Consider the following 12,912-nt stretch of genomic DNA (forward strand, 5'->3'; position numbering starts at 1 on the left):
ACAACTTTCCCAGGCTACACTGACCCAACATGAGCTTGCCAGTGCAGCAAGAAGCCACTCACTCAAGCAGAAACTAATCACTTGTTGCTGGAAGAGCAAAGGAAGGGTCATCAATAACTTCTTTTTGTATGTAGACACTGTGACTATTGAATTGAGTGAAGTACATCCCACTTATTGCATTCCCAGGCCCTTGCAACATCAGAAGTGCCTTCATTTCAGTTCGTTTACAGAAGTTACATTTTGGGAGCAGGTTTCTTGGGCTTCAAAGTGCTAACAAATGTGTACAATCTAGAAGGAGAAATTAGATGACATTTAAAACAATTTTATACATTATATTTTTTTTTACTCATTTAACATTTTGGCAAATTACTTCATGCTTTCGACTTACTACGGTAAACATTTCCACAACAACCGTAGTAATTGCTCCCTGTGATTGGTAAGGGAAAATTCAGTTCTGGTTTTGAGTGTAAAGACTTAAGTGCTGCTAACTTTTTGGGCGATCTATTGGTATTAATTATTTTGAGAAGAAAATGTTGAAATAAATATTCCCAAATCACTTGTGTAGGACATTTAATTTCAGTGTGCTTTTCAAAAATATTCTCATTCATTTATAATCTGAGAACATTCTGATTTTACATGCGTTTTAAAATATTCAGACCAACTACCAGAGGTATTTCAGAAAAAAAGCTAATAAAAGCATTTCATGTATTGACTTTAAAATTCTACCTCTTTCTCTATATGGAATGCTGCACATAGTCACAGCATTGAACATCAATGTCTAAGGGCAGTAAAGGCCATTTGGCGCATTGTTACTTGTCCTTCCAGAACCCAAACACTTCCAGGTCACAACAAGTATTGTTTTCAATGTTTCTTGCTTTTTCCTCCACTAACCTATTTGGCAAACTTCTTTGTTTTTCTATACCTGATTTGGCATTGAATTTACTCATTCTAATTTACACTTCTGTCTCGGTGCTTGTGTTGCTAATTTCTTTATGCTTTAATTGGATTACTCGGGTCTTGTGACCGAAGGTAAGGGGCTGGATTCTCTGTCCCGCCGCGCCAGATTTCTGATTCAGCACACAGACGGGATGTTTCATTTCGCTTGCTGGTCAATGGGGTTTCTCATTGTGAAGCAGCCCCACGCCGTCGAGAAACCCCCGGGCTGCCAGCAAAATGGAACATCCCGACGGCGGAGAATCTAGCCCAAGGACTCCACATGCAGCCCGACTGATAGGACACAACAAGGCTTATTTTGCTACTCCACAATACAATAATTCTCTCTCCGGGCGGCATGGTGGCACAGTGATGCCTCAGATCATCAGGGACCCGTGTTTAATTCGAGCCATGGGTGACCATCTGTGTGGAGTTTGTACATTCTCCTGGTGTCTGCGTGGGTTTCCTCCGGGTGTTCCGGTTTCCTCCCACAGTCCAAAGATGTGCAGGTTAGGTAGATTAGCCATGCTAAATTGCCCCTTAGTGCCCAAAAGGTTAGATAAGGTTACGGGGATAGGCTGGGAATATGGCCTGGGTGGAGTGTTTTTTCAGAGGGTTAGTGCAGACTCGATGGGCCGAATGGCCTCTTTCTGCACTAGAGATTCTATACTCATACTCTGTAGTCTCCACTCCTCTCGGGGTCCTCCTTCCTGACCTGCTCCCAGGCTGAGGTTTATTTCTTGTGGAGGTTCCTCCTATTCACCTGGGGAGTTTGTAAGGTGCAGGAGGGAAGTCTGATACAATGTAGGTTCAGACCCCTGGGGGGGTGGGGGGGGGGGGGGGGGTGGGAATCGAAACACCGGGAAAATGAACAGTTGCTTGCCCTGATCACTCAGCAACGTGCTATGCAAAAATGAAAAAAAAAAACCCTAAATGAAAAAAGGTCTAACTAATATTACATGCTGTTTGATACCTCTGAAAATTATGCCACCTTGCCTCTGAATTAATTTTGTGTAAAGCTCTGTGTTTCCACCAGAAAGAACTGCTTTTTCTTTTGTTGAACTGTTGAACTTTTCTTATCTCTTATGTTGGCTCTAATACCTTTCACATTTGCCACTTGGGGTCATATAAAACTCTCTCCAAGGAATGTGCTTTTTTTGAGGTGTTAAGAAATATAAACACTGTGCTTCAAATGGATCACACTTGTACTTGCTTTTCTGGTAATTTATGCAAGCATTCATGTTGCCTTTAATTACTTCTCCACATTGTCTGGACATTGAAAGTGATAAATTTGCTTTAATTACCAGGTAAAATGTTTTTACAATCAAATTTGTTTTACCTTAAGGGGATGTTAAACTTTTCATGCATATTCTTTTGAGAAATATGCCAATACAATATTATTTACTGTGAATTTTAATTGCTCTTTAGCTGCATAATTTTGTAAAACGTTTAATTCCTACTGCAAATTTGCTGCATTTTATTTCTGCACTGATTTCTCTCTTTTTATACTGCCAAATATTCTGCAAGCTTGTATTTACTTTGCGCCCCCAGGTCAATTATGGAGAACTTGTATGATTCAAAGAACTGAATTCTTGAGGAATTGCACTCACAAGTCTGGCATTACATTTTCTAATTTCCACTATTATTGTCTGTTTTTGAACAACTTTGCTAAAATGCCACTTGGGTTCATACAAAATATGAACCTTTGTACAAAGCTTTCCAAAAGTCAACTATCAAAATGCTTTCCAGGATCTACATTGGATGATATTTAGCGGGTTCATTAGCTCCAGGTGCAATCTCATAAAGGCTGCCAAATCCCAGGAGACCAAAAATGGCATTTATGTCAGCGACATTTCAGAACTTCCCGGGCCCTCTCTAATAACGTGATCAGGTTAATAGCCAAGAAGGGCACAAGCCTGATTTGCAAAATTTAAATCCATCATAAGTGTGTTTAACATTGCATCTTCAACCCTTATCGAATCTTCCCAACCAGCAGGTGTAACGTCACAGCAGCACAAATTGCTATGCTTTTTAAAACCAGCAACCAGATGCCATGACCTCCAAGAGGCAGGAAGGAGGCGAGCACCAATGTCTCCATCAACACCAGGTAGTCCAATGGGACAGAGCCCGCTGGCCGGCTCGGGGTGAGGGGGTTTTAAGGGTTTCCGGGATGGAGATAGCGGTTGGTGTGGCTGGTGCTGAAGTCTGCTGTCTGTTGTTTGTCGGGCTGTGGTCGCAATAACTATGTAGGGGACATTAAGGTTCGCCAAAGGAAACCAAGGGTGCACAGGACCCAAGTGTCCTTTATGGAGGTGTTGGCCAACATGTGCCGTAGAAGACTCTGTCTCACCACAGAGATTGTACAGGTATCTGTGCCACACCCTTGTGGATTTGGCGCCATGTGGAGGTGGAGGACACCCGCTCCCTTTGGACAGGAAAGTCATGACAGTCCTAAATGTTTTCAAAACACTGTCGTTCCAGGGCTCCAGAGGTGATCTGTGTAGTATTTCACATGCATCTGCCCTTAAGCTGATGCACATATTCAAGGGCTTTGGACTTTATTCATTTTGATCAGGGCCAGGCCAGCAAGACGAAAGGGCTATGGGCTTTGGCAACGTAACTGGTCTACCACAGGTGCAGGGGGTGATCAACTGCAATCACTAGCTTTTCTGCCCCATGACATTAGGAAATCCTCTTCATAAACAGAAAGGGATTCCATTCCATTAATGTTTAGTTTTTGATGGTGATATTTGTTTTACTCCATGATTTGGGATTTGCTTCTGAACTTTGGCTCTCTGCTGTCTTCATGATGCACCCCTTGCCAAGTTGTTCCAGTACAGCTACAACCCATCCAGTACAGCTACAACACTAGTATCTACCCGTGGAATGTGGAAAATTGCCCAGGTCTGTCTGTACATAAGAAACAGGACAAATCCAATCCAGCCAATTACCGCCCTATCAGTCTATCCTCCATCATCAGCGAAGTGATGGAAGGAGTCATGAACAATGCTATCAAGCGGTACTTACTCAGCAATAACCTGCTCACAGACACTCCGTTTGGCTCTACCAGGGTCACTCAGCTCCTGACCTCATTACAGCCTTGGTTCACGTATGGACAAAAGAGCTGAATTGCAGAGGTGAGGTGAGAGTGACTACCTTTGACATCAAGGTAGCATTTGACTAAGTGTGGCATCAATGAGCCTTAGCAAAACTGGAGTCAATGGTAATCAGGTGGAAAACTCTCTGCTGTTTGGGGTCATACCTGGCACAAAGGAAGATGGTTGTGGTGGTTAGAGGTCAATCATCTCAACTCCAGGACATCATTGCAGGAGTTCCTCAGGATAGTGTCCCTGAACCAACCATCTTCAGCTACTTCTTCAATGACTTTACTTCCATCATAAGGTCAGAAATGGGGATGTTCATAGATGACTGCACTATGTTCACCATTTGCAACTGCTCAGATAGTGAAGCAGTTCATGTTAAAATGCAGCAAAACCTGGACAATTTCCAGGCTTGGGATGAGAAGTGTTAAACTTGGGGAGGCAGTGGCATTGCAGTATTGTCGCTGGACAAGTCATCCAGGGTGACGCTCTGAGAACACTGGTTCGAATCCCACCACAGCAGATGGTGAAATTTGAATTCAATAAAAATCTGGGGTTAAAAGTCTAATGATGACCATGAAACCATTGCTGATTGTTGTAAAAACCCATGAAGTTCACAAATGTCCTACAGGGAAGGAAATCTGTCCTCCTTACCTGATCTGGCCTACATGTGTCTCCAGATCCATGGCAATGTGGTTGACTCCGAAATGTCCTCAGGGATGGGCAATAAATGTTGACCCAGCCAGTGACGCTTACATCCCATGAACGAATAAAATAAAACATTTACACCATACAAGTGCCAGGCAATGACCGTCTCCTTTAAGAGAGGATCTAGCCATTGCCCCATGACATGCAATGGCATTACCATCACTGAATCCCCCACAATCAACATCCTGGTGGTTACTGTGGTCAGAAACTGAACTGGACTAACCATATTATTACTGTGGCTACCAGAGCAGGACAAAGGCTAAGAATTCTATGACAAGTAACTCACTTCCTGACCCCCAAAAGCCTGACCACCATCTATAAGGCACAAGTCAGTAGTGTAATGGAATTCTCTCCACTTGCCTGGAGTGCAGCTTCAACAATACTCAAGAAGCTTGACATAATCCAGAAAAAGCATCCCGCTTGATTGCTACCCCTTTCACATACATTTAATCCCTCCATCATCGATGAACATTGGCACCATCAACAAGATGCAGTGCAGTAACTCGCCAGGATTCCTTAGGATGCACCTTCCAAATCCACGACCATCTGGAAGGACAAGAGCAGCAGATACCGGGAACCCAACCACCTGGAGGTTCCATCCAAATCACTCATCACCCTGACAAATATATCACCATTCTTTCATTGTCGCTGGGTCAAAATCTTGGACGTTCTTGCCTAATAGCACTTTGGTGTACCTACACCTGAGGGACTGCAGTGGTTTAAGAAAGCAGTTTACCACCACCTTCTGAAGGACAACTAGGGATCGGCAATAAATGCTGGCCTAGCCAGCGGCACCCACACCCCGTAAATGAATTTTAAAAAAATGAATTTTTAAAAAATCTAGGGTTCTAGATGCACTTTTACACCAAACTTTTTGGTTTACTTGAACCATTCCCTGTGAGCTGTCACTTCCAAGCATAAGTGTGAGGAAGAGGCTCAGAATGTCGCGCCAATTTCTGTCTGGGTGAAAGGTGCGTGTCAAAAGTTGAAGCCTGAGATTTCACAGAAGGGTTTTGTAAAATGTAAATCTGTATAACGCTATGTGGTAACTGTTATGTTTGGAGTCAGAGACTGCGGAAAATTATAAAGAACTAATTCTTTAATTACTGACTTGAATTGATGTTTTTAGATTAAACTTATTATTATCGTGTTATTAAAAAATGCTAGAAAATTATTTGTTAATTCTTACACATTCGTATTGACATTCAGTGATATTACAATTGTTGACTCTCCCAACAACATCCTAGGTTTACCAATGACCAGAAATCTAACTGAATCTGCCATATAAATACTGTGGCTGTAAGAGCTGGTCAGAGGCTGGGAATTCTGTGGCAAGTTACTCACCACATAACTCTCTAAACTATGTTGATTATCTACAAAAATGGGCCAGGAGTGTGATTGAATACTCTCCACTTGCCTGGATGGGTGCAGCTCCAACAGCACTCGGAGCTCCTGTCCGATCAGAGGATTAGATAGGGTGGACAGTGAGAGCCTTTTTCCTCGGATGGTGATGTCTAGCACGAGGGGACATAGCTTTAAATTGAGGGAAGATAGATATAGGACAGATGTCAGAGGTAGGTTCTTTACTCAGAGTAGTAAGGGCGCGGAATGCCCTGCCTGCAACAGTAGTGGACTCGCCAACACTAAACGCATTCAAATGGTCATTGGCTAGGCATAAGGACGATAAGGGAATAGTGTAGATGGGCTTTAGAGGGGTTTCACATGTTGGCGCAACATCGAGGGCTGAAGGGCCTGTAATGCGCTTCTATGTTCTATGTTCAAGAGAGTAGCTTACTTGATCAGCACCTTAAAATATTCACTCCACCACTGGTGGACAGTGGCAGCATTGTGTACCATATACAAGGTGCACTGCGTCAACTCACCAAGGATCCATCGATAACACCTTCCAAACCGGCAACCCCTACCACCATAGGAACATTACCATCTGCAAATTCCCCTTTACAAGTCATTAACCATTCTGACTTAGAACTGATTGTCGCTCCTTCACTGTCAATGAGTCAGAATCCTTGAACTCCCTCCCTAACAGCAGTATGGTAGTATCTACACCACACAAATTGCAGCAATTCAAGATGGTGCTCTTAAAACATTCAAAGATGTTTTCAGGTTCAAGAATCTCTGCTTAAGCATAATTATTTGAGACAATAAGCCTCTTGACAGCAACCTGTCCATGCAGAAGCCAGATAAAGTTGCAGTGTTGCCATTGGCTTTTAGAGGTTTTCTTTTAGTTAGGAGCAAACTTTTGGAAGATTCAATAATGAGGCATTAACTGAATGGTACTTTGTTTTTGTTTTCTTGACCTGCAGGTCAGTTTTTGGGTTGTTCGAGAGATTCTTACTGCGCAAACGCTAAAAATCAGAGCCGAAGTTTTGAGCCACTATATTAAAACTGCAAAGGTCAGTAAGTGGCTAGTTGGGTCATGCTACATTTGATATTCCAGTTACCTTAATCTCATATGGATTTTAATTTTAATTTCCAATTTATGTACTTTTATCTTGATTGTAGAAATTGTACGAGTTGAATAATCTACATGCACTAATGGCTGTCGTGTCTGGATTGCAGAGTGCACCTATTTTCAGGCTTACAAAAACATGGGCGGTAAGTGATGTGGTTCCTGATTGCACCTCTGTTACAAATGGGTGCCTCTTCTTTTATAATTGAATTTGTGAAACCAATAATTTCCTTTTATTTTGGTTGAGTAAATTTAAAAAAATCTTTGGATGACTTTTTAAAATCTAATTTCAGCTTAAAATTTTTGCACTCGATTTCCAGTATCTCAGTTGCAATGATTTGTGGGTCTGTAGTAATTGCCCATCATCAGCAGGTGACGAATTAAAGTGAAAGATGGCAGGATTTATGCCAAAATGATTGTCGCGGGGATTAATAATTGAGATCTCTGCTGAAATAAGAAATTATTACTGACCACCACCTCCAATTTTTTGCACTCCTTTCCTTTTTGTAGACCCCAAAATTAGACTTTTTGTGAAACATTGCTCACCCTTTGCCAAAGCGTTCAGTTCTCATGACATTGGTCAGTAACCGTCAGCAGGCCGTTTGACAGCGATATAGGAGGGGAGCATTAAAACCATCCTCGCTGATTCTAACAATTTTACTGCTGTTCCAGCTGAAAGATGAGCTAAATCGTGACAGACCTTTAATTAAACACCAGATTTTCTTGATCTTTAATGATAATGTGTCATGGTCATTCCCTAACTTAACCATCAGAGAAATGTTTGCTTGGTCTTCAATTAAAACTTAGCCCTCTTTTCACCAGATAGTTGGCTCATTTTTAGTATGCCCTTCAACAATTAAACATTTATTGTTTTCACTACCTTACCCATGCATTCATTCAGAATGTTAATTACTCTTTGAATGAACAGATTCTGGACATTCTTGGTCCTAAATTGGCATTGTGTTCCTTGCTATGCCAGTCGTTTTATTTGAAATTGTATTTCAGATTTTCTTTGTCGGCTCCATTTATTACATTTTATACACTTTGTTCAAAGCTGAGTTTTTCTAGTTTAAATTCAAAACTAAATAATCTGTCCAGAAGGATTCTAGTGGCTCTTTTTTTGCAGTATATCTAAGGTTTAATTATTTCCCTTGCCCTTTAGTAATCACAAATGATAAGTTGCACAAGGCACTTCTAACCAGAAACTGCACACTTTTAGCATGACCTCTCCTAATTCCATGGTGCAGCATTACTTTAAAAAAAGTGTGCACGTTTGCTAGCTGCTTCATTGAAATTATGAATACGTGTTGTCAACAAATTTGAAGCAACTTTTAAATCTAGACAGATAACTGACTAACAAAATAATATCTACTTTTTATCCTTGCTCATTGTCACTTGATATTGTTTATAGACAGTTGATATGGATAGCATAATATCTACTTTTTATCCTTGCTCATTGTCACTTGATATTGTTTATAGACAGTTGATATGGATAGCACTCTAGATGAAATTAATTATAATGTATCTTTTGTTCTTTGGTGCTATTGTCCTGGCCAGAATGAAAAAATTAACGTCTCCTGAGTGCGAAGTAAAAGTAGAATAATTTAACTTTTTCATACAAGGAATTAAATTTGTTTTCCTAAGATTAGTCACAAAAACTTTCAATTCTTAAATTGCAATGCAAGATCATTGCTCCTGCAGTAATTGAAGTTTATGTTAAAAACTGTTTATTATAATTTGCTATCTGAGTGCTCATATACTCCAAGCCCTCATGTCAGAATAGCTGAGCAAAACGACACCACTACTTTGAGCCCTCTAAGAATCTATTCTTGGCCCTTGGCCATTTTTGATCTGCATGCTGTCCCTGGTATTATCATCATCTAAAAACAAGTTTTTGTTCAACTGTCCCTTCTGTGGCTGAATGTCAAATTGTGTTTTATTATTGTTGTTAGAAGCTGTGGGGCACTTTATAATATTATAAGCGCCATGTAAATGCAAATTGTTGTTTGTCATTGGTCTTTTGGCTGCACCTTACTGTGGCCTCCAGTGTGGCTAATGTCTCATTTCCCCCATACTATCCCAGTATATCTGTTCATGCTTCCGGTTTTAAAAAATTGTTGGCAGTTAGTTTATGCTTTCTCCTGATGCATGCTCGGTGTGCAAGTCGCAACTGAGTTTGCAGTCTGCCTTTTGTTGCAGGCAACCCGACACACATGTTAATCTTTACTCTATCTTGTGTTTTTGTCAGTGCTATGGGAAATGAAGTAATACATGTTATAGAGATAGCTGTTGTACACAAGAGAAAGGTATATATGAAAGTCAGTATGTTTACATAGGATTATATTGGCTACACTGCACAGAACCAAGTCATTCTGTCCATTCAGTCCATGCTGGTGTTTATGCTCCACGCGAGCCTCCTTCCATTTACTTTCATCTTAATCTATCATCGTAACCCTCTATTTGCTTCTCCCTCAACTTGTCTAGCTGCCCCTTGAATGCACCTTCGCTCCACTCACTCCCTCTGATACATTCTCAACACTCTTTGGGGAAGAAGTTTCTACTGAATTCCTTATTGGATTTCTTGGTGACTTCCTTAAATTGATGGCCTTTTGTTGTGCTCTTCCCTACAAGGGGAAACATCTCTTTGTATCTAATCTGATCAAAGCCTTTCATAAAGGCCTCTATATTTGATCACCTTCCAGCAAGCATTTTCTATTTTTATTTGACATTTCCAGCACACAGAATTAGGGAGTAATACTGTGTTGGTGGAAAGGAAAATTTTGATACGTTATACCAAAGGCTGACAAGACACTGGGATGCAACGGATAGGGAGGAAATTGCTGAGACCTTAGAACTCTGTTGAGTGTGGATGTGTGCCTCGGACTGAAGAATCGCCAACACACTATCCATTTTTTAAAAAGGAGCCAGATCTTACCCAGATACTTCCAGGCCAGTTAGCTTAACATCTTTGGTAAGGAAAATATTAGAGCCTCTGACAACAAAGTTGCCACATATCCAATTGAAATGACACTGGTTGAAAGTAGCCAGCACAGATTTAAAATGAGACGATCATACTTGACCAACCTCCTAGTATTCTGAGAGGAAGTAACAGACATGGTAAATGGGGAAATTACCATGAACAAATAGCAGTGTACATGAGCACTGCTAAATGTAAGAAAAGTGGAGATATATTTCACATTTGTGGCAGTAATGTTATTAAAAACCCTGGTTTAAAATACATACAGGCAGTATTTCTTCTAAAGCTGTAATTAAGGTGTCATAAAAGAGTGAGCAAATCATTCATTCCAAAGACTTATTTGGTTGCAGATAAAGGGCTAATGGAACGTTGTTTATATTTTGGGCGGTACCCTGGAGTGCAGATAATTCAAGGGGGATTGTATTTAGTCCGAGATAAACAGATCACGGAACTTGTTGGATACAGATGATGTAATTAAAGAGAGGAGGCATGTCTATCTGTAGCTTTCCAGTCTGCTAAGGAATTTAAGTTGAACAGCAGTTTGCTCAAAGATTTAAGTCTGACAATGCAGACATTTTCTCGATCTGCTCTTGAAAGGGTACCTCTCCTAAGGGGTCTCCACAGCTTAGCAAGCAAACTATTTTGTTAACTGTATTTATAAGTGGAATTTGAACTGTATTGGGTTGGCATAATTGGAATGAGAAAGAGGTATAAATAGTAAGTTCAAGATTCCCTTTTATTTAAGAACTGTTTAACTGTTAATTGTTGAGCTATTTCTTTAATGTTAGTGTAGTTAATTCTGTGTTTAAATTGAAATTTGTTTGAACATAAAAGATACCTACTGGTCAGAGTCATTACTCCCAGGATGAAGTATCCTTCCTCGTAGTTTTACAAATAGCAAATTTGATTGGGGTTCTCGTCCAGTATCCTATCAAAAGTTGGGATCCTAACAACACTATTGGAAAATATTTGGCAAAGAGCCATATAGATGGTTACCAGACAAGGTTAGGGGGATATAGAATTAAGGGAAAGATGGCAAACTGGAGTTTAAATCATTTAGAATGAAAAGACATTGTAAAGGTTAACGGCAACTTTGGATGCAAGTGGGTAGTGGTGTTTCACAGTGTTCAATTCTGGACTACTTCTGTTCATTGTATTGTTATGGGCCAGGGTTTAAAAACTTCAAAGTATATAACAGAGTTCACCTGACCTATAACTTTTAGTTGAATTTGGCTAAGATGAGCACAAGAGCCTGCCTTTCAGGTGTTAGTCAACGGACTTCTTTGGCGCCTTTAATCAAAAAAAAACAAGCTTTATTCTAAGAATTTAGTTAACATTTGTATAAACACCCACAGCAAGAACGTTTATCCATTACAAGCATAAAGACCCCACATAGCTACAGTAATCTATGTACAACACTTAATTAATTCCCCTTTAACTGTTCCAATTCAATAGCAAGTAAAACCAGAAACCCCTTTTCAAAGGCATACAGCATTCTCACTGGTATAAGTCGGTTGTTATTGATACTCTGTTCCCCTTTTCAAATAGATCTGAATTCCTTCCAGAAAGCAATTATCTTTCTTAAGTTACTAAGCAGTCTGAAACAGCTTTTAAAATGGAGATAGAGAAAGACACTTCTTTCAACCTGTACCGTTCAAACTAGTCCAAAACTCAATGTGAAAGTAAAAACTCTCAGAGCCACAGCTCAGTTCCACCCACACAAATGACATCATTAAAGCCATATGATAAGACAAAAACCTTTCTTAAAGGAACACTCCCATGACAGTACATAGAAGGTTTGGATATAGACCTACAGGAGCAGTGTGGAAGTTTGGAGGTGATTCCAAAATATGAGTTATATTTAATTCTTTAGAAGACCAATGGAATCTTCAAAGGGGATAATGATAAGCTGGGAGAGATGGACTGAAAGTAGCAGGTAGTATTCTGTAATTCCATTTTAGAAAGTATCGCAATTTTGTTTTTATAAACGAATATGTCAAGAGACATAGCCAAGATCTGAATGGTTAGATGAATGATTTATATTGGATACTTCATCAAAATCTTTTCCCCCAATGTTTTATCTTTTTTGTTCCCTTTTTGTATGTTGGTAGAAAGGTGCATATCCTCTCCTCCTACCCTCACCCACCTTGGGACATGGAGCCTCGGTATACCATAAAGGACCCTTGAATGGGAACAGATTTATATTCTACAACCATTTAGTCAGCAAAGGAAGAGGTCAAAATACCAGCAGCACAAGGGAAATGACAAATGAGTCAACAGAAGGAAATTGTTGGATTGAGTAATTTAGTAGTAATGGAACAATACGCTGGAGGGAGACAATGACAATATGAGAAAATTCTCTTTACACAGTGGATGGTTAGGATCTGGAATGCACTGCCTGAGAGTGTGGTGGAGGTAAATTCAATCACAGCTCTTAAAAGTGAATTAGATCATTATCCGAAGAGAAAAGATTTGCAGAGCTTGCAGGGAAAAGACTAGGGAATGGAACTGTGTGCATTGCTCTTGCAGAGAGCTGGCGTGGACTCAACAGGCTGAATGGCTTCCTGTGCTGTATTCAATCCATGAGGTGATGAGTTGTGGTAAAATGTATCAGAAGTAATTACACTTTGAACCAAAGTAGCTTGTTGCTGTAACAGTTGAGGGTTGGAAAGATAAATGAATGAAAAATGGATAATAAGATATACATGGAAACATACATAGAA

The 12,912-nt window shown here is 40.2% G+C and overlaps 1 protein-coding gene across 4 annotated transcripts in view; it reads left to right on the forward strand.

The window, feature by feature from the left end:
• ralgps2 (Ral GEF with PH domain and SH3 binding motif 2) overlaps window positions 1-12,912 on the forward strand; it is a 646,420-nt gene that overhangs the window by 317,273 nt on the left and 316,235 nt on the right. For all 4 annotated transcript variants that reach the window (XM_038795105.1, XM_038795106.1, XM_038795104.1 and 1 more), the window contains 2 exons: window positions 7,067-7,156; window positions 7,266-7,358. In XM_038795105.1, the coding sequence (XP_038651033.1) occupies window positions 7,067-7,156; window positions 7,266-7,358 (183 nt within the window). The remainder of the gene's footprint in view (window positions 1-7,066; window positions 7,157-7,265; window positions 7,359-12,912) is intronic.

The sequence above is a fragment of the Scyliorhinus canicula genome, chromosome 4, assembly GCF_902713615.1.
Source record: "Scyliorhinus canicula chromosome 4, sScyCan1.1, whole genome shotgun sequence".
Classification (NCBI taxonomy): Eukaryota; Metazoa; Chordata; class Chondrichthyes; order Carcharhiniformes; family Scyliorhinidae; genus Scyliorhinus; species Scyliorhinus canicula.